Source organism: Notamacropus eugenii, chromosome 1 (genome assembly GCF_028372415.1).
Source record: "Notamacropus eugenii isolate mMacEug1 chromosome 1, mMacEug1.pri_v2, whole genome shotgun sequence".
Classification (NCBI taxonomy): domain Eukaryota; kingdom Metazoa; phylum Chordata; class Mammalia; order Diprotodontia; family Macropodidae; genus Notamacropus; species Notamacropus eugenii.
Window position 1 is genome coordinate 214,758,212 of NC_092872.1, and position 21,854 is coordinate 214,780,065.

General features: G+C 42.1%; 1 protein-coding gene across 5 annotated transcripts in view; it reads right to left on the bottom strand.

Annotated features, from left to right (window-relative positions):
* CRTAC1 (cartilage acidic protein 1) overlaps window positions 1–21,854 on the bottom strand; it is a 206,258-nt gene that overhangs the window by 92,642 nt on the left and 91,762 nt on the right. For all 5 annotated transcript variants that reach the window (XM_072626815.1, XM_072626784.1, XM_072626813.1 and 2 more), the window contains exon 3: window positions 3,453–3,649. In XM_072626815.1, coding sequence (XP_072482916.1) covers window positions 3,453–3,649 — 197 coding nt within the window. The remainder of the gene's footprint in view (window positions 1–3,452; window positions 3,650–21,854) is intronic.

The window sequence follows — 21,854 nt, forward strand, 5'->3', positions numbered from 1 at the left end:
TATATAATATTAATATGTTTATGTTAATATATTAAAGCTCTGATTATATTAATGTGTTAAATAAAATATATTAAATATATAATAAAATATTTTAAATATATCATCTGTATATATTATTAATATGTTTATATTACTACCTTAAAGCCCAAAGTCCCCTTCGGGTTGCTAGGTGGCACAGTAGATAGATCACTGGACTTGAAGTCCAGAAGATCTGAGTTCGAATCTTGCCTCAGACAGTTACCAGTTATATGACCTTGGACAAGACAACTCTCAGCCTCAGTTTCCTCAACTGTAAAATCAGGACAATTGGACTTGATGGTCTCTATGGTCCTTCACAACTCTAAATCTAGGGCCTTATGAATAATTCTCTTTCTAGAACCTTCATGCTTCTATTCTGACTCTCCTTTACTCCCCCTTTCCATCCACTGTCCCCCTTCCTGCCCTGCAGCTCCTGTTTGCAGCTGGACCTTAGGTGGATCTTGGTCTCTTCCCCTGACCTTGCCCCATATTAAAGAGTTGATCAGCTCATCAATTAACTTTGTCCCAATTCAATCTTCCCTTTGATGGAGAGCAGTAAATCCAGCTGGATAATCATGCCCTGATATTTGTGTAGGGATAATTACAGTCGCACAGGCCTGAGGTGGTGGGAAGATGAGATGGAAACCCATAAAATACAGCTCGGGTGCTGGGGCTCATTGTTTCCTGGCTTGCTGGAAGTTGGCCAGGCAACAGCACCCTCCTTGCCTTCTCGCAGCCCTGGGCCTGGCCTGGAGCCCCATCTCACATCCTAACCTCCTCAGGTCCTACCTACAGGGAGCAGGGAGCCCCCGGGAACAGATCTCTGAGTCTTGGTGAGCAGGGGACCATCAAAGACCCAGTTTTGTCCAGCGCCCCAATACTCAGGTGGTATGTTCCCTTAGCAGTACAGGAGGCCCAGGTCTGCCTTTTTCACAAAGAGAGGTCCTGTCAGTGAATAGTAGATGAGTGCTTGGGGCTGAAAGAGGCATAGACCATGTCACTATATTTGTCTATCCCCTAGGTGCTCATGCCCCTCCCTGCCTTTTTCTCCTCTTCCTCCAGCCCCCTTTTCCTCTCACTCATTCAATCAGTTATTTCACTGAGGCTTCAGAATCCTAGATTCAGATCACAGAATTATGGTAAGGAACAAATATGTTCAGATGTGAAAAACAGCTTTGGAAACTGTAAAGCTCCACACCTTGAAATTTCACATTTGCATAGAAACCTCACAGTTCTCAAGGCAACTTGACCTACAACCGCCCTGGGAAGCAAGCAGAGGCAGGTATTGTCCTCATTTTTACAGATGAGGACGTGGGGGGGCCTGGGGATGGCGAGGGACTCCCCAGATGGCTCGTGGTTGGTGTGTGTCAGAGAGGTGTTGTGGCATGGTGCTAAGGCATTTGACCCAGGGGATCTGGGCTTCAATCCTACCTTCTCAATCTCAATGTCCTCATCTGCATATATTATTAATATACTCATATTAATATATTAAAACCTACTTTAGCTGTTGAGTCATTTTTCAGCTGTGTTCAACTCTTTGTGACTCCATTTGGATTTTTCTTGGCAGAGACACCGGGATGGTTTGTCATTTCGTTCTCCAGTTCCTTTTACAGATGAGGAAACTGAGTAAACAGGGTGAAGTGACTTGCCCAGGGCCACATGGCTAGTAAGTATCTGTGGCCAGGAAGAGGAGCATTCCCTGACTCCAGACCTGGCACTCTAGCTACTGTGCCACCTAGCTGCCCTAAAATCTACTGTTATAATTAATATATTAAAGCACTTCCTACCTATGTGACCTTGGGTTAGTCCTTCAACCTCTGCTTGTTTTTCCATCTATAGAATAAGGGGAAAGTGAACTGGATCAAGAATATTGAACTAAAATAGAAACAGATTCCTGCAAGTTGCATTTTGCCGTAGAAAACCACAAGTTAATGTTATCTATGCTTTATTGCAAGTTTATTTATTTTGTTAATATTTCCCAATCATATTTTAGACCTTTATTTACATTATTATTTTTCTTTTTTACATTTAGAGTTCCCAGTTCTCTCCCTCCCCGCTTCATTAAGGAGACAAGCAATAGGAAATCAATTATCCGTCTGAAGTCATTTCTGACTACATTTCAATCATGTACTCCAGAGACTTGGGAGCTGCACACAGCCTGCAAGCCCATGAGTTTGACACTTTTTCACTAGATGACCTCTAAATTCCCTTCCAGATCTATGAGTCTATGAACTGAGGTCTTTTGACTCCAAACATCAAAATATTTATTGAATTGTATTAGGGTTTGGCAGGGCAGCTAGGTGGTGCAGTGGAAAAAGTGCCAGTCCTGAAGTCAAGATGACCTAAGTTCAAATCCATCCCCAGACACTTCCTAGATATGTCACTTGACCTGATTTGCCTCAGTTTCCTCATGTGTAAAATGAGCTGGAAAAGGAAAAGGCAAACCACTCTAGTATCTTTGCCAAGGAAAACCCAAATGGGGTCATGAAGAGCTGGACACAAATGAAACAACTGAATCACAACAAAGTAGGTTTAGGCACAACACATTATTGCCTCATTAACTCATTACTACTATTACTCTTCCCTTCTCCTGCCCGACCACCACCACCATGGAGACCGAGGCGCGCCTAAGACAGATTTTTGTGGATTTTGTTTTTGTTATTTCATCTATGTGTGGAATTCCTTTCAACCATGCGGATGGACAACTTCTTATCAAATTACAATTTTAAAGAGTTGCTCTGGGCATTGAGAGGGTAAGTGACTTGGCCAGAGTCAGACAGCCAGTATATATCAGAAGGACATCCTGATCCCAAGGCTACTCTTCTATCTGAGCAGGTTAGAGGTCTCAATAAGGACAGACTCTAAAGAAGTCTAAAGAGGAATCCTAGAAAGTCCAATCCTATTTGAGCTGACTGTGGTCAGAAGGGCCTTTGGCAAGTTTTTACCCTGGTTCAGATCAACCCATCTAATCGGTGGATTCTATAGCACATACTCAGAGTGTGCTGTCCTCATTTCAGCATGGGCAAAGTTGAGAGTTAAGAGTCTCTGAAGAAGCATTGAGTAGGAGGCCTATATCTGCCTTTCTGAATCATAGTACCTTGTAAAATAGAAACTTCATATGACACTCTGGGAACCCTGATCTGATTTGGCAATTTGTAGGCTAGAGATAGTTTTTACCTTCTCTGCCTCCCCTATACAGGGTCCAGGGAACACACTGCTGTCATTAATAAGCACCAGGAGGCTGTATCTAGACTTTGCTCAAAGAAATAATGTCTCTATAGGCCCTCCTCACCCCCAGGAGTTCCTTAATGGAGAAATCTAGGGTTTCTGTGGGGAGGTACCAGGGAACCCTCTTTGAGAAGATATCTATAGGAGAGTTACAAGCAAGTGTTGGAGGTAGAAAAGGAAAGAAGGGAATTTGCCAGATTCCCTACCTGAGAAGGCATTGTTGGTGTTAAGGAAGTAGATTTCCTCCTGGCCATCCCCATCAATGTCACAGGCAGTGACCCCAATGGCGTTCCCCTGCCTGTCCCGGAGTGCATAGTATGGGGAGCTTCTCTCATCCACTGCAATGTTCACCAGGCGCTGCCGAGCTCGGTCATATTTCAGAACCAGGTTGGGGCCATTATACCTGAGGGAGGAGAGAATGATAAGGAAGATGGGAACAGGAAGCAACATCTCTCTCCACAATGAACCTCAAGCCTTCCGTGAACAGCTTGCAAAAATATTTATCCAAAAAGACAGACATGATCTGATACAAAGTGAAGGAAGCAGAACCAGGAGAATGTTGTACACAGGAATGGCAATATTATACACTGAAGAACTGTGAATGACTTAGCCATACTGAACAATGCAGTGATCCAAGACAATCCCAAAGGACTCTTGATAAAGCTACCCATTTCCAGAGAAAGAACTGATATTATATGAATACAGAATGAAGCATGTTATTTCTTCCTTCCTTCCTCCCTCCCTTCCTCTCTTTCTTCCTCTCTTTTTTCTTCCTTCCTGTTCAAGTCTTCTTGTACAAAATGACTAATGCAAATATGTTTTACATAATTGCACACATATAACCTATATTGGATTATTTACTGTTGGGGTGTTAGGGGAGGAGGAGATAGAATTTGGAACTCAAAATTCCTTTTAAAATATTTTTTAAAATTGTTTTAACATGTGACTGAGGAAAATACAAAATATTATTAAAAAGAAAAAAAATTCAAATTGGATTGCTAAGGTAGGTTCACCCTACCAGGTTGGTGTTTCATGGGAGCCTGAGTATCTGCTGAGTGTCCCATGGCTGGACCCCAAAGTCTGGCCACTAATAAATAGGGAAAGGTAAAGAGAGTCTGGTTTTTATTCTCCTGTTTGAGTTCACCGGCCCACATAGCATCCAAGGTAAAGAATAGGACAGAAGGCCCCACTTTGGCCTTGGGCCTTCTAGAATGAAGAAATACCAGGGGAATAGAAGCCATTTTGATCGGGGGTTGGATACTTCAAACCTGACAAGACACTTCCCACATTTAAATCACACGTGTGACATTAGCATCTCAGGCTAGAGAGTGTGAATAATCATAGCTAGATTAGGTCAACCCGCTAGATTTCTTTGACCTATATTTTTTTGTTTAAGGATACCCAAGCATAGATGGCGGAGTAGAAAGATGCATATACACATAGCTCCGAACCCACAACCCATAGAACATCGGTAAAAAGGAACTCACGGCGAATTCTGGAGTAGTAGAGGCCACAGCACAGTGGAGCAAAGGAGATTTCTGTTCCAGAGGGACCTGCAAACCTCTCGCAAAAGGTCCATTGCGCTGCGGACACGGAGCCCAGCCCAGCCCTGCCGCGGCCACGGCACGGAGAGGAGCAGATCTGAGCGGGCTTCAGGGATGGGATCTCCAGCGGCCGCGCGGGTCCCTCCACCCACAGGTGATGGGGGTCAGTGAGAGGGTCTTCTTGGCAGGTCGAGAGAGGAGTGGGGTGCCCCCATAACTCAGGCCCCCTCAGGAGGCAACAGCGGAGACAGAAGCAGACCGGGGCTCCCCAAGCAGGCAGGAGCCTGGATCCATTGTTGAAGGTCTCTGCAAAAACCCCCTGAGGGAACTGAGCCAGAGAGGCGGCCCTGCCCTGACCTGAGTACCTGAACTTAATCTCACACTGAATAGCATCCCCGCCCCTGCGGAAGCCATGAGGCTGGGAAGCAGCATTTGAATCTCAGACCCCAAGCTCTGGCTGGGAGGATCAGGAGGCGAGGTGGGTGTGAGGAGAATATTCAGAGGTCAAGTCACTGGCTGGGAAAATGCCCAGAAAAGGGAAAAGAAATAAGACTATAGAAGGTTACTTTCTTAGTGAACAGGCATCTCCTCCCTTCCCTTCTGATGAGGAAGAACAATGCTTACCATCAGGCAAAGACATAGAAGTCAAGGCCTCTGCATCCCAAACATCCAGACTAAATATTCTGTGGGCTCAGGCCATGGAAGAGCTCAAAAAGGATTTTGAAAATCAACTTAGAGAGGTGGAGGAAAAGCTGGGAAGAGAAATGAGAGATATGCAGTCAAAGCATGAACAGCAGGTCAGCACCCTGCTAAAGGAGACCCAAAAAAATGCTGAAGAAAATAACACCTTGAAAAACAGGCTAACTCAATTGGCAAAAGAGGTTCAAAAAGCCAATGAGGAGAAGAATGCTTTCGAAAGCAGAATTAGCCAAATGGAAAAGGAGATTCAAAAGCTCACTGAAGAAAATAGTTCTTTCAAAATTAGAATGGAACAGATGGAGGATACCCAAGCATGGTTTTGACCTCCCCATCTTAGCTGAAATCATAGTTTAGTGGTTAGCAAGGCCAGCGTTCTTACTCAATAGGAAGAAAGAAAGAAAAGATGCATTTACTAAGGGTCTACTGTGGCCAAGAACTGTGCTAAGTGCTTTGCAAGTAATGTCACATTTGACCCTCACAAGAACCGTGGGCAGTACGTGCTGTTATTATTTCCATTTTACAAGGGAAACTGAGGTAAACAGAGGGTAAGTGACTTGCCCAAAGTCACCCAGCTAGTGAGTGTCTGAGGCTGACTTTCAACTCAGGTCTTCCTGACCCTAGGTGCAGTGTTCTATCTACTTTACCATTTAGCTGCCTCTGCAAGATAATTGAGGAGCTTGGCCACGGCCACACGGTAGGTACAGTAGGAACAGCAAGTTTTTGAACCACAACAACAAATATTTGTTAAGTATTTACTATGTTCCAGGCACAGTGCTAAGTGCTGGGAATATGTAAATACATACAAAAAGAATGTCCCTGTCCTCAAGAGGATTATAGTGTAATGGGGTAAGACAACTCATTCAAGAGAGCTGAGAAGCAGATGTGTGTGTGTGTGTGTGTGTGTGTATGCGTGTAAGAAGGTACCTAAAGTCCAGAGAGTCAGTAATATAGAGAGAGAATCAAAGGAGTGAGCATGGCTTGCCTTGGTACCAATGGAAGGAGCTGCTCACTTAATTAACCTTACCCTGTTCCTCTCCACTTGATTCACATTTCATTAATCCTTGGAGTTCTCTGAGTCAAGTAGGTTCCGGTCCCCCAGTTATTAAGATGCCCCATTTTATATCTCACCTGGAAAATCTGAGGTGCCGAAAGAGAAAATAATTTGCTGAAGGTCACCCAAAGAGGAAGGGAGTAAGATAAAAGAAAGAATTCTGGGATCCTGCCTTCCAGACAGAGTTCTCTGCACAGAACCAGACTCTTCTGAGCTTTCCAGAGGAATCTAGCCAAACCCCAGGTACATTTAATCCCTCACATTCCTTCTCCTTTGTTTTTAACCTGCTAGTATATCTTACAGGAAATTCAGTTGCCTGTTTCTGATTAGTTCCCTTCTGAGAGTGCTTGGGGCCAGCAGGCTGAAGTCTCCAAGGTCTCTGAAAGAAGTCACTTTCTTGTTTTCCTAAAAGGAAGCCAATTTGACTCTCTTCATAGTTACTCAGGATTTGGAGCCAATGAAGTTGGAAGATTTTTAGAAAACTGGCCAGGTGCCTCCTGGCACCCACAGTGCATGAAAGGGGAGAAAGGAAACTTATTATCTACCGAGTCAGCAGCATGGGTGATGGAAGGGAGCTTGTTAGACACCTTAACAAAGAGTGTCTGAATTCTATGTGTCAAGGGAGGCTACATGACCTATGAGAGGTGCCTAAGATGGAGAGACAGAACACTGAGGTCCCAATACTAGCTCGGTCAGCACTTGCCTGGTCAGCCTCAGGTACAAAGAAATGCTTCATCTGAGTGAAATATGGTTTCCTTAATCTTACTGGGAAAAGAACCCAGGGTTTCTAATGCCCAGCCTTCTCCATCCCAACACTGTCTTGCCTTCAAAAGTCATTATCTTACAACGGTGATGATGATGATGATAATTATAACATTAATAACAGACATTTAAAAAATTCTTAATCTTTCTCAGCTAAACTCCTTGAAAAAACCTCCACTTAATCACCTCTTACTCTCTTTTAAAACCTGGCTTCTGACCTCATTACTCAATTAAAACTACTCTCTCTATCATAGTTACCAATGACCTTTTATTTTCCAAATCGAATGATTTTCTCAGACTTCATTCTTCCTTGCCCTTTCCAAGGCACTCTTACCGTTGACCATCCTCTCCTCCTAGACATTCTCTCCTCCCACCTGCCTGCTTCTTCTCGGTCTCTTTTGTTGACTCATCATCCATATCCTGCCCTCTAACTGTGAGTATACCCCAACGTTCTATCTTGGGCTTGCTTCTCTATTCTCTTTCTGTTCTGTCACTTGGGGACCCTTATCAGCTTCCATGGTTTGAATCATCATCTCTATGTAGATGACTCACAGATCTGTATTTCCAGCCCTTGTCTCTGACCACCCAGCCCCCACCACGAAGATGCTTATGACTCTAGCATCCACCTCTCTTCTCCAGTACTCTCTTTCTTTCTTGTGGCTAAGGCATATTGAGTCTAGGAGGCATTGATTTATAAGAGGAGTAAGTTCACCATTTACACATGGTTGCTAACAATTTCATCTGTTTAGGGCTGAGGTTCTTAACTGGAGTGCATGAACTTGTAGACTATATCTATATATCTGAACATACAGACATGTATAGCTAGATATATACACATATGTATACTATGTATCTATGTACATATAGATATACAAAGATAGATATATGGGTAGAAAGATAATTATTTCAACAGAATTGATTTCATTTTATGAAATTTAAAACGTTATTCTAAGAAAGGGTTAATAGACTTCACAAGACTGCCAAAAGGGTCCACTGGCCCCATAAAAGCTAAGAACTCTGGTCTAGAGCAAAATCAAATATGCCTCAAGACTCAGAGATCTCAACCTACGCTAGTTTGCTCCAGATCTTTCCCCAGATTCATACTCCTGTATTTTATAGTGTCAACCATAGGACTGCAGGACTAGGGACTAGAATGAACCTTAACCATCTTCTAACCTTTTTATTTTTGAAGATGAAGAAACTGAAGCCCAGAGATGTTAGGAGATTTATAATTTCCTATGAGAAGTAAATATATCCTTGACTTAAGGTGCCAGTCACAGGGTGATAGATTTAGAACCAGAAAGGATTTTAGAAGGCCTCTAAACCAATCATCTCATTTTGACAGATGGGGAAACTGAGGCCTAGAGAAGTTAAGTAACTTTTCCAGGGTCACACATGTGAACCACATTATTCCCTTTGTGCCCATTACAGGATCATATGTCCATAGAAATATACACGTACAGATGCATATATATCTAGCTATCCATATGTCTTTATGTTTAGATATATGGATATACAATTTCATGAACTCCAGTTATGATTCAGAACTGGATGGGACCACAGAGTTGATCTAAAAAAACCCCTTCATTTTCATAAATGAGGTAACCGAAGTCCTGACTTAAGTGACTTGCTCAAGGTCATGTAGCTAGTATCAGAGGTAGGATTTTAACCCAGGGCACATGACTCCAAATCCATCACTCTTTCCACAACATGTTGAGGCTACATTGTTGGTTTTTTTGGGAGGCAGTCAGGGTTAAGTGACTTGCCCAGAGTCACACAGCTAGTAAGTATCTGAGGCTGGATTTGAACTTAGGTTCTCCTGACTCCAGGGCTGCTGCTCTATCCCCTACATTACCTAGCTGCCCCTGAGGCTTTGTTAACCAGGATCCAGATCACTTATCTTCCTTGTAGTCTTCTAGAATGTCTCACACCAGCCTTACTTTTTCTTGGTTTCTGATCGGTGGTTAAAAAATAAAATCACACTCTCAGCATGTCAATAGGACACCTCTAGATTTCATTGGTGGCTAATATTCTTTCCCTCAACAATTCAGTGGTCCATTTCTTCTTTCACCATATTCCTGTTCCCTCCTGTACTCAAAAGAATAGCACAGAACATTCTTGCCTCAAGCAAGTGATAGGCAACTTTCCACTGCTTTCAACACCCCAGACTGTCACAAAGGCTCTTCTTGTGCCCGGGATCTTGCCTCCCCAAGCTGACATAACTGTCAAATTAATATTTCTACCAAAATGATAATTCCCAAAACACAAATCTGACAATGCTACCCTCTCCCCTCCACACTCAAAAATCCTCAATGGTGCCCTATTGTTTCTAGGATAAAAAGCACAATTCTCAGCCCGGCTTTTTAAAGCTCTTTACAATCTGCCTGCCACCTACCTTTTCAACCTTATTTCACATTTCCACCCCTTACACATGTTCTGTTTCAGTCCAATTGGCCTGCTAGCTTTTCCTCCAGCCCAGGCTTAAATCTCCAGCCTTTGTACAAATGACCCCTGACACCCAGAAAGCACCCATTCCTTACTTCTGCCCCATAGAATCCCTGCCTTCCTTCAAAGCAAAGCCCAGGTACTACGTCCTCTATAAGGCCTTTCCTGATCCTCTACCATCCTCCCTTTCTTCTTTAGCACTTGCTTTCTCTTGAAATGACCTTGTATTACTTTGTATTTATTTACTTGCGTATGAGCGGGGCTCCCTAGTCACCAGAATTACCTCCTTGTCGGTAGTGGAATATGTTTGTCTTCCTAAGTTTGTCTTTGTGTTTTCCACACCAAGGCCAGGGCTTTTCACGCAGGAGATCTCAAAGGGTGGGGAACATCAATTGTTTAATAACAATGAGTATGGCAAGAACTCCACATGGGATATACTGAGATTTAATTCAATAAGCATAGTATAGTTAGTGGAAAGACTACTGTATTTGGAATCAATTCACCCAGGAGTGATCCTGGCTCTATTACTTAAGAACCAGAGCTCTCTGGGCTTTAAGTTCCCTTACTTTTGAAATAAGGGGGTTGGATTAGATAGATGGGAAGTCCTTCTCCGACCAGCCCTAACCATCTGTGGTTCTGTGGACTGAGGAGGAATACACCAGCAGATACTTCCCCCATGTAAGCCTGGGTAGGTGTGGGGTGCAAACATCAGAATTGACTTTAGAAGATCCTGTACACTCTTCCTTTTTCTAGCCTTAACCATCTTGACCTCTAAGAGAAAATACAAACTCCTCAGCTTGGCAACTAAAAGCCTTTCTTGGTCTGGCTCTAGTCTAACATTTCAGGTTAATTGCCCATCGTGGCCTTCCATGTACCCATAATCCAAACAGACTGGCTTAGCTTCTATTCTCAGAACTCAGTCAATCTTCTGCCTCTGAGTTTTGGTATAGGCTGTTCTCTCTCCCCCCCTCCCTTCCCCGCCCTAATCCTCTCCTCACCCATGCCTGGAGTGTGCTCCCTCTTTATTTCAATTCTTAGAATTCTTCTGTTATTGTTGAGTCGTTTTTCAGTTGTGTCCAACTCTTCAGGACCCCATTTGGGGTTTTCTTGGCAAAGATACAGAAGTAGTTTGCCATTCTCCTTCTCCAGCTCATTTTATAGATGAGGAGCTGAGGTAAACAGGGTTAAGTAACTTGCTCAGGGTCACACAGCTTGTAAGTGTCTGAGGCCAGATTTGAACTCAGGAATATGAGTCTTCTTGACTCCAGGTCTGTTGTTCTACCCTCTGTACCACCTAGCTGCCTTTAGAATCCTTAGCTTACTTCCAGATTCAAGTTCATGTGTCATCTCCTAGGAGCTTTTTCTTAGTTAGTAGAATTTCAATAGCTCATATGATCTCTTCCTCAAAGGATTATGTAAAGATTGACCTTTTTACACGGGAGGCAGTATGGAGCAGTGGAAAGAGTGCTTGTTTTACATTTGGAAGACTTAAATTCAAATCCTGGCTCCTTCACTGAAATATCTACGTGAGTTTGGGCAAGTCTCTTACCCTCCGTAGGCCATTCTTCATGAAGTGTAAAACAAGGAGAGTTGGACTACACGACCTCTAAAGTCCCATTCCAGCTCTAGATTTGTGCTCCTCTGATTCTCTGTTGCACATCTCTGTAGAAGGCAAGGATCTTGAGAGCAAGGAGACCCTTTTTCTTTTTGTCTTTGCATCCTCAGCACTTAGCATGGTGCCTTAAAATAATAGGTACCTTTTCCCTAACTGCATTATTTTACTTTACATTATTATTTCCATTTTACAGTTGGGGAAACTGAGGCTTAGGGAGCCTGAGTGGGGTGCCTTTGGTCACAGAGTACCAAGGATGGATTCAAAACTAAGTCTCTCCTAACTCCAAACCTACCCCTCCCTCTGCTGTACCACATGAAAGTTCCATAATAACTTAGGTGCATCTGAATTCACTATTATTTTGGTCTTTAAATCTGTATGTACATATATATATATTTGTGTATATATATATATATATGTATATATATATATGTATATATACATATATATATACATATATATATATATATATATATATATATATATATATATACACACTAGTCTTTCTCATTAAAATGTAAGGCTTATTTCATTCTTTGTGTTTGTGTCCCCAGAGCCTAGCACAGTGCCTAGCACATAGCAACTGCTTAATAAATTCTCATTGATTGTTGGTCAGTTGGTGGGATCCAGTAGAAAAATAAACTACAGGCTAAAAAAAAATGAAAGCACTTAATAAATGCTTATTGTATTGAATTAGATATTTAGAGGGGCCAAATGCGCTTACGAGAGCACCAAGGGCACCCTCATAGACCAAAGAGAACTCAGCATTCTTTGAAGGTATTTGTTGCCAGCTCGAATCCTTGCGATCATCCTCTAATGTTTGTCATAGCACCTTCTACTTGCCAAGTGTTTATAGTCACTCTCGCTGTTGTTTACAATAGTGTAGCTCAGCATCATTCTCCCTGTTTCACAGATGAACAAACCAAGGCACAGGGGAAGGGGACTTATTGAAGGTCACAAGATAAGTCACAGGGTGGCAGAGCCAAGAGTAGCCTGAACCATCAATCGATTGTTCGTTCAGCCTGCTGGTTCCTCCATTTTTATTTATTCCCTCTTTTGAAATTCAACAGAGGAACATAAAGGTGAACAGGAACTGAGCTAAGGGGGGGCACTTGGTAGATGGTATACTGGTTGTGGATGAAAGAAAGGGGTCCAAGCATTAACTTATGCTAGGGGAGACCTTTTCTTTTCCATCAAAGGCCACCTACACAGGGGAAAAAAAATCAATTTAGTAAGAAACTAATTTGAAAAATTAGTGAAAAATATAAAATGCTTCGCTCATTTGCTTTCTCAATTAAGAAGAAGGAATTCAAAACTATTTAACAAATACAAGTAAATAATGCACTTTAGTTCTATTTATTGCTAGTTAAGGGAGAAAGGCAGGGTGAGGAAGGAGAGAGAAGAAAAAATAGAAGAGGGAAGAGAAAAACATAAAAAAGCACATAGAAAGGCAACCTGGTATAGGGGAAAGAGCTCTGGGTCTGGAGTCAGAAGGTCTGGGGTCAAACATTGGCTTTGATTCTACTTAGCTGTGTCACCTTGGGCAAGAAAAATCTTTCTCAGCCTCGGTTTCCTCATCTGTACGTAGAGGAAGCTGAACTATCAAGGTTCTTAATCTGAGGTCTGTGAACTTGTTTAGAAAAATAATTGGAAGACAATATTTCAATGGAATTGGTTTCTTTGTAATTAGTTTCCCTTACAATATAAAATTGGCTTCCTTTTAATCCTTGGTATTTTGTTTGATGCATTTAAAAACGTTATTTTGAGAAAGGGTCCATAGATTTCACTAGACTGACTGCCAAAACATTATACAAGGAAGAAGGAGGGAGGTGAAGAATTCCTGGGTTGGTGGATTGGATGATCTGTCCTTTCTAGTTCTAATTCCGTGATCTTATGACATAGATAAAAGAGTGTAACGTGCAGACATAGGAAGAGTATAATAGAGTCGTATGGAGAAAGAAAAAATGAAACCTACAAAACCAGAAAGAGACACATACGTGGGAAGAGAGATGCGGAGAAAGATACACATACGGAGACACTGACACAGAGATTCTGCACCAGCCCAGTGTGACTACAAAGGAAGTTGATGGTAAGTTTAAAAGGAATGTCTCAAAGTCTACTCCACTTTAGAACCTAATTTTCTGTAATACTCATTTGAACTTCACAACAACTTGGTGGGGGAGGTACTGCATGCAGTTTCCACTTTATAGATAAGGAGACAAGCTCCATGAAATTACCACTTGCCTATGGTCATATGACTGATAAATGTTGGAGGTAGGATTTGAACTTGGGTCTTCCTGATTCCAGGTCCAGCTTCTGTCCTCTGGACCAAACAGTCTCTTGATAAAGTTCAGAATTGTCATTTGAGTGTTAAATAAAGCGAGCACCTCGTAGTTGGGACAATGTGAAATGTAACACCTACAGCCTCCTGGTAACAGTATATCCTAATTGTAAGAAAATAACTGAAGGGGGAAAAAAACCCCTAGAACTTCTGGTGCTGTGATTGTGAGCTTAAAGTTATAAAGGCAAATGTTATATTCCTCACCTAGAGAAAAAGTGTAAATCTTGTTAAGTATTATAATTCAGGCACAATTATTAGTGCTACTAGTCCTAGGGAGCTGCAATTAGTGAAAGAACTCTTTGGGAGAAAGGAAAATACTTTCCAGAATGACCATCAAATGTCCAAAGATGTAGGAGAGATTGATGTAGGAGAGATTCAGGATGTTCTTTTCTCCTCTTTTATTTTTTCTTTCCCTAACCTCCACAAGAACCATCTTCTATTATTACAAAAAACCAATTCACTATCTGTTGGTACATAGTGCTCTGCTAGCCATAGTAGAGTGATTTACACAGACCTGGTCCCTGCCCTGTAGGGGCTTACAATTTAAATCTGACAACACTGGTGCAATTGAACACAGATGAAGGAAACAAAGAGAATTTAGGAAAAACACTTGGCAAATACATGTAGGGACTGAGTATTTTATAGTATGCTTAGTTGATAATGTATTTGATTCACCCTTCAGCACTGTGTTCTATTAGGTGGAGAGATTCTTCCTTCCCCCCCACCTCACATTTTCCCATTATCTCCTGGAAACAAGCTTATTCTTATCTCAAGAAAAGAAAATCTCTCCCAATGAATCTTTTAAGTGTGTATGACCAGGGGCCTGACTCTTTTTTGTGTTATTCTCCCAGCAATGTGTTAGAGCAGCGAGTCAGGATCAATCACTGTTATTCCAGGGTACGCTCAATGAAACCCACAGAATTTTGGAGTGGATGCCAAATTCCTGGCCTCCAGAGGGGGAATGGAGGGTAGGGAGAAGGCAGATTCCTTCTGGTGATTAAGAGTAAACGCCAAAACCCAAGGAAAAAACATCACATCAGGAAGAGCAAAGAGGGCTAGGTCCAAGTTGTGATCCTAGAGTATCCTGAGACTCAGTTGGATCAAGCCAGACCTCATTTGAAAACAAAATCTAAAGAGCAAGACAGGAGTCAGGGGCACAGTTTGCAGCACGTAGCCAGAAATCCAGGGAGCTAGCCTGGAAGTGTAATATAATCAATGAACTATTGTTCAGTTGTTTTAGTCACGTCCAACTCTCAATGACCCCATTTGGGGTTTTCTTGGCAAAGATACTGGAGTGGTGTGCCATTTCCTTCTCTCCCTCATTTTACAGTTGAGGAGACTAAAGCAAACAAGTTTAAGTGACTTGCCCAGGGTCACACAGCTACTAGGTGTCTGAGGATAGATTTGAACTTAGGAAGATGAGTTTTCCTGACTCCAGGCACAGTACTCCAAACACTGTGCCACCTAGCTGCCCTGCACAAGACAATAATAGACTTTTCTGCACAAGACAGTACTTAGACAATGGTATGCTAACTATATTCCTTTCCCGTTTGTTCTGCTATAAGCTATGGGACCAAGCAGTGTGAAGGTGACTCTGGGTGCTGTCCACTTCTGTCCAAAGAGATTTTGCTTTGACTTTCCTTGCATAAGTCACTGCAGAACCTTCCCTACAGAAGTCTAAATGAACTTCATTTCCAACCAGGTCATTCATTCCAGGTCAGAAAACTGAGCAGATGAATCCTTAGTGTTTACATATGCCCACTCCTTAGGGATTGTGTGAGCTTTCGTTTTCTTTTCATACAAGTGCCTGGTTTTCTCAGAAAGGAAGGGCCATGAACCATAACACTCTCTTTTACAAGACAGATAAGAAAAGACTAGCAGCAGTCTTTTGAAATTCAATGTACAACATGAGAAAACAGGAGAAATGTATGATGGGAGTCCAGCAAGTGCTATCCCTGGGTGAAGAGGGTGGGTGCTTTAAGAAAGGGATGGCAGGGAGGGACCCTGAAAGAGTACAGAGTTTCTGGGGAAGAGATATACTAAGCCACCGAGTGCTTGTTCTAGGTGAGAAAAAAAAAGAATCTTATGGGACAGCACACAGTCTTTAAAAATACATTATGGAGTTTTTTCTTCCTTTGTATATATCCAGAATTTTAGAATGTGAAATAAATAGAATGTTTACTACTAGGTGATCAGATTTATTAAGCAATGTGGCCAAGAGATGTTCTAGAAAGATCTCTAAGCATCAAGTGAAACCTACTTTCCCTGAGCACTTGGAAGTAGGAAACGGTAATGTTAGTGATAAACTCTGATGATGTGACATCCAGGTATGATCTAACATCACTGTGAGAACCAAGGTTGGGAGTAAAAACTGACTGAGTGGCCCTTGCTCTGTCATACTGCTTCAGCTGGGCAGCATGAGGATGTCTTTTGGGTAGGGGCAGTGTGTTGTAAGTATGTTTAAGGAGAGATAACTGTCGCTGGTAGTTATTAGGCCAGAAAACAATCTATACCCTTTGACTCACAGATTCCTCTTCTAGGCATATGCTCAAGGAGATCAATGACAAAAAGAAAGGCTCCATTTACCCCAAAATATTTATAACAGTGCTTTTTGTGATGGGAAAAAACTGAAAACAAAGTAGATGCCCCTCAACTGGGGAATGGCTAAACAAATTGTGCCTTGTGAATGAAAAGGAATATTGTTGTGCTATAAGCAATGACAAACTTGATGGATACAGAGAAGCAAGGAAAGATTTATGTGAACTGATTCAAAGTGAAGCAAGTAAAACCAGGAAATAATCATATACATGATGTAAACAGACAGCACAACCACCATAAAACAATCAAGACTGAAGGCTTTGAAATTATAAAGGCCAAGCTTGGCCTCTAAGAAGAGAGGAGAGAAAATACTTCATCCTTATCCTTTGCAGAGGTAGGAGTCCACTGATGTGGAATTCTGAATATAGCATCATGCTTTCTGATTGTTTGGTTTTGATGACCTTTCTCTCTTCTTCTTTTAAAATATTCTTTGTTATAAGGGGAGACTTTCTGGGAGGGAATAAGGGAAAGATAAAGGAAGAAATGTAAGTGATGTAAAAAATTTTTAAAATATCAATAAAATCTTTTTTAAAAAAAGAACCTAGAAAAAGATTGGCTGGTTTTGTGGAGCCTTTGCATAGATCTGTTTATTTGCAGAAGGATTCTGACTCCAAGGGCCTTGGAATGCAGGAATGATAAGAATAATTGTTATTTATTTTGCAGTTTAAACTTTGCCAAGGACTTTCTAGACATGATCTACTTTGTGTTTAAGAGCAACTTGTAAGGTAGGGACAATAGATATTATTTTCACCATTTTGCAACGTGGTTCAGAGAAGCTACCTGACTTGTCTGGGGACACACAGCTAGGACCTGTCAGAGGCAAGATTTGAACCTCTCTCTTACTGACTCACTGGAGAAGGAAATGGCAAACCACTCCAGTATCTTTGCCAAGAAAACTCCAAATGGGGTCACGAAGAGTCAGACATGACTGATAAAGGACTTCACCACCACCACCACCACAACTGACTGACTCTAAGCTCTGCACCCTCACGACGCTATTCTTGCATCATTGTTTGGGATACTTTAGAGACTTCCCTGATGCAAGTGTGATTCTCCATCTCTCTCCCTTCTGGCATGATGACCCATGAGATGCTGTTCCAGGGAGCTGTCCATCAGTCAGCTGGCATTTATTAAGTACTTAGTTCCTTTGAGTCACTGTGCTTGAGAAGAGACAAAAAAAGGCAAAGAAGTCCCTTCCCTCAAAGAACTGACATTCTAATAGAGCATAGGGAAGACAGCATGCAAATAGTACATACAAGATACATATAGAGCAGATGGAAGGTGATTTCCAAGAAGAAGACACCAGAAGCTTGGGGAAGCAGGAAAGGCCTCCTGCTTGAAGGTGGAATTTCACCTGAATCTTCAAGGAAAACCAGAGAAACAAAGAAGCAAAGGAGAGAAGGGAGAACATTCCAGCTGGGAGCAATTGCAGGTAGTCCAGAGAGTAGACTGGGCCATAGATTGTATTGAGAGGAAGGGAGTATCAGACACTTGGAAATGTAGGAATGGGTCAGAAGTTGGGAAAAGGCCAAGCAGAGGAGTATATATCTCATCCTAGAGGGAAGTTTATTGTGCAGGGGGCAACATGGGCTGACGTATACTTTAGGAAAATCACTTTGGCTGCTGAGTGGATGGATGATGGATTGAAGTGGGCAGAGACCTGAGGCGAGAAGACCAATTAGAAGGCTATTTCAGTTGTCCTGGAGAGAGGGATAAGGAGGCCCTGAAGTAGAGTGGAAACTGAGTGAATGATGAGAAGGGGACATATACAAGAGATGCTGTGAAGTTAGCAAGATTTGGCAAAGGATTTGATATATTGAGTGAGGGTTAGGATGTAAGGATGAAGCCAAGGTTTCAAGCCTTAGAGGATTGGAGGATGGAGATGCCCCTGAGAGTGATAGGAAAATTTGAAAGATGGGAAGGTTTGGGGGGAAAGATAATGAGTTTCATTTCAGACATATTGAAGTTGAGATGCCTATGGGGCATCCAGTTCAAAATGGTCAAAAGGCAGTTAGTGATAGGTGACTGGAGCTCAGGAAAGGAACAAGGACTAGATAAATAGGTCTGAGAATTATCTGCATGGAGATAATAATTGAACTCCTGGGAGCTGATCAGTTTTCCCAATGAAATATAATATAGGGAAGGTAAAAGGATACAAGACAGAGCATTGGGGGACACCCATGTTTCATGGTTATGATCTGGACAAAGATCCCACAAGAAGAGACTGAGAAGGACTGTCAGTTGGGTAGGAGGAGAACCAGGAGAGAACAGTGTCACGAAAACCTAGAGGGGAAAGCGGATCCAGGAAGAAATGGTGATTGACTCTGTCAAATACTCCAAGAGGTCAGAGGTTCATAACTGAGAGAAGGCCATTGAATTTGTAATGAATAGAGCACTGGTAACTATAGAGAGAGCAGCTTTAGTTAAGTGATAAAGTCAGAAGTCAGAATACAAAGGCATCATCCTCATCCTCATCATTATCACTAACATTTATATGAACAGTTAGGTGGTGCAGTGGATAGAGTGCCAGGCCTTCAATCAGGAAGACCTGAGTTCAAATGTGACCTCACACACTTCCTAGCTGTGTGACCCTGGGCAAGGTACTGTAACCCTGTTTGCCTCAGTTTCCTCAACTGTAAAATGAGCTGGAGAAGCAAATGGCAAACCACTCCAGTATCTCTGCCAAGAAAACCCCAAATGGGTTCACAAGGAATCAGACACAACTGAAACAACTGAACAACAACAATGGGCCAGGCACTGTGCTTCGTAGGATTTTATGATTACTGGTGCTTTAGTGATTAATAGTAATAGTGCTTGATGATGACTATCTTATTTGATCCTCACAACAACTTTGGGAGGTAGGTGCTGTTATTTATCTCTGTTATATAGATGAAGAAACTGAGGCAAACTGAAGTTAAGAGATTTGCCCAGATACAGCTAGTAAGTATCTAAGGCTGGATTTGAACTCAGGTCTTCCTGGTTTTACACCCAGTGCTCTATCTACTGCACTACCTAGCTTCTTTAGAATTGGGGAAGAGGAGAGAAAGTAGAGAAACCTAGTACAGATGATTTCCTTAAGAAATTTAGTTGAGAAGAGAGGAAGGCTATAAGGTATTATCTAACCAGGATGGCAGAATCTAGGGAATGTTTTCATTTGTTTATTTGTTTTTAAGGATGAGGGATAGATGGGTGTTGCTGTAGGTAGCAGAGAAGTCAGTAGGTAGGAGAGATTGAAGATTAGAAAGTGGAAATAATCATGGCAGCAATTTGCTAGAGAAAGCAAGATGGGTAGATGTGGAGGGCTTGGCATTAGCAAGGAGGAAGGCAATCTCTTCATCTGATGGAGGATCAAAAAAGCAGATACTGGGGGAAGATATCTCAGTGAGTCAAGATGAACAGAAAGGGAGAGGGAGACTCTAGGAGAATGGCTTCCATTTTTTTTCAATGAAGTATGAGACAAGGTTCTCAGCTGAGAGGGTGGAGGGAGAGGTTTGAAACAGCCACTACTGGAAAGTGGGATAGAAAATTGATTAGGGAGGAGTAGAAGGATTGCCTGGCTGTAATGAGGGCTGAGCTGAGATTAGGTAACATAAATTTGTAGCAGACCCAATCAGTTACATGTTATGTGCATGTTTTCTCTTGCCTCTGCATCTGTATGACTTGGTTTTTCTTGGTACCTTTCTGGTGGCTGGGAGTCTGTTACCAACTAGATTGGTAAGGACTTTCCGGGATGTACTATGCTACATCTCTGAGAGGGTATCTTGACTCTGCTGGTTGACCTCGGGGTGCTACAGACATAGCAATCTTCAGTCAGATTGTTGCGGGGGTGACAGGCTGAAGGAAGGAGGTTTGCTGGGTTGGGATAGTTGGGTAGTTCCTATTACATTCTTCAGGGTTAAACCTGCTTTCCTTATTAATACCACATGATATTATTCTAGATGCCTTCTAAAGGATGTTGCTCCACCCAAAGTACTTTGGGAGAAAAAGAATAACCCCACAAATGTGAGACTACAGCCCCTAAACAGTACATTGGAGCCACTGCGCACACCTCCCTCAATGCAAATCATTAAGATAACTTCAAAGGGAGATGGTTCGATACTCTTTTATTTCTGCTCCTATACTTTGAGGGGACAATTTGATCTTCCAAAAAATTTTCTTAGGACATTGGAACAAAAGGTTTAAAAAGGAAGACTTCTTTGAGAAAGGACAGTAACACTGTCCTCCAGACCGTTACCCTAAACCACCTCAGATTGATGAACTGGGTCTCTTCATTTGTAGAAAAGAAAAATGACTCAGTCATGGCACACCATAGGTCAGGGCCACAACCAAGATTAGCCTGGCCTCCCATTTAACTCTCACTTCCACATTTCTGCTGACAGAAAATACAGCCAGCTGACCTTACAAATGGCAGATGATGAGAATGGGAAGCAGAGAAAACCCATGGGGACCAAAACCATTTGAAGGAAGTACTATGACCCTGAGACTCCATCAATCAGTCAACCAACAAGCTTTTATTAAGGGTCGGGTATAGGAGAAAGTTGTTCTACTGCCCGCGCCCCCTTCCCCCCACTTCAGGGCTCCTCACTATAGGGAGACCTCTTCAAGAGTTTAATCTCACTAATGCTGCCCTGCGGTGCTCAATTCCTTGAGGTACAAGAACGGCAGTGATCTCTGTCCTCATATTATCAGAAACAACTTTTCTCTAGTGGACACAGTGAAAAAAGAGAAAAGAAACTCTCACTACACTTAGCCCACTCGACCTTATTTTATAGTTAATTTGTATAAATGTATCCATATATATCGGATTCAGCTACCAAGACCACAAATTCCTCCAGGGCAGAGGTCTCCTTTTGTTCATTTCTACCATCCCAACAGTTGCTAACTCAGGTCCTGGGTAAATGTTTGTTGTTGAAATAGTTAAGCACCAAAAAACTCTCATGAGTCAAGCCAAATGAGATATCTCGCTATAAAATGAAGTGGAGCCCACATCCCTGCTACTGGGCGCTATTGTCAAATGTGTAAGAAAAGAGAAAAAGAAATTAAACCTAGCAGGAGAAGGTATCTATTTTTACCTAAAGTCTTTTCTTGAAGTCTAGAAGCAATCTGGCATCTTAGGACTGGAGGCTTCAAATACTAAACAGTGAAAGTGGAGAGAAAACATATGGCACTATAAACTTCCTGTATTAATATTTTCATGGGCTAAGCAGTTAAGTGTAGGCCAGAGCAGAATTTGCCAACTGGCACTTTCATATGAGTCAATGACATGGATACCATGGTACGATACAGTGATGGACCTGGAGTCAAGAAGATCTAGGTTAGACGCTTATTAGCTACGTGACCCTGGGTGAGTCATTTAACCCTTTCTGAGCCTCAGTTTTCTCATTTGTATGTAATGGAGATAATTATAACACCTACCTCCGAAGAGTCGCTGTCAAGATGAAATAAGATAAGTTCAGCACCATCCCTGGCACATAGCAGGCATTTAGTAGATGCCCTGGGTTGTTGTGAGGATGAAATAAAATAAATAGCTACATAAGCATCAGGTACTATCACAGG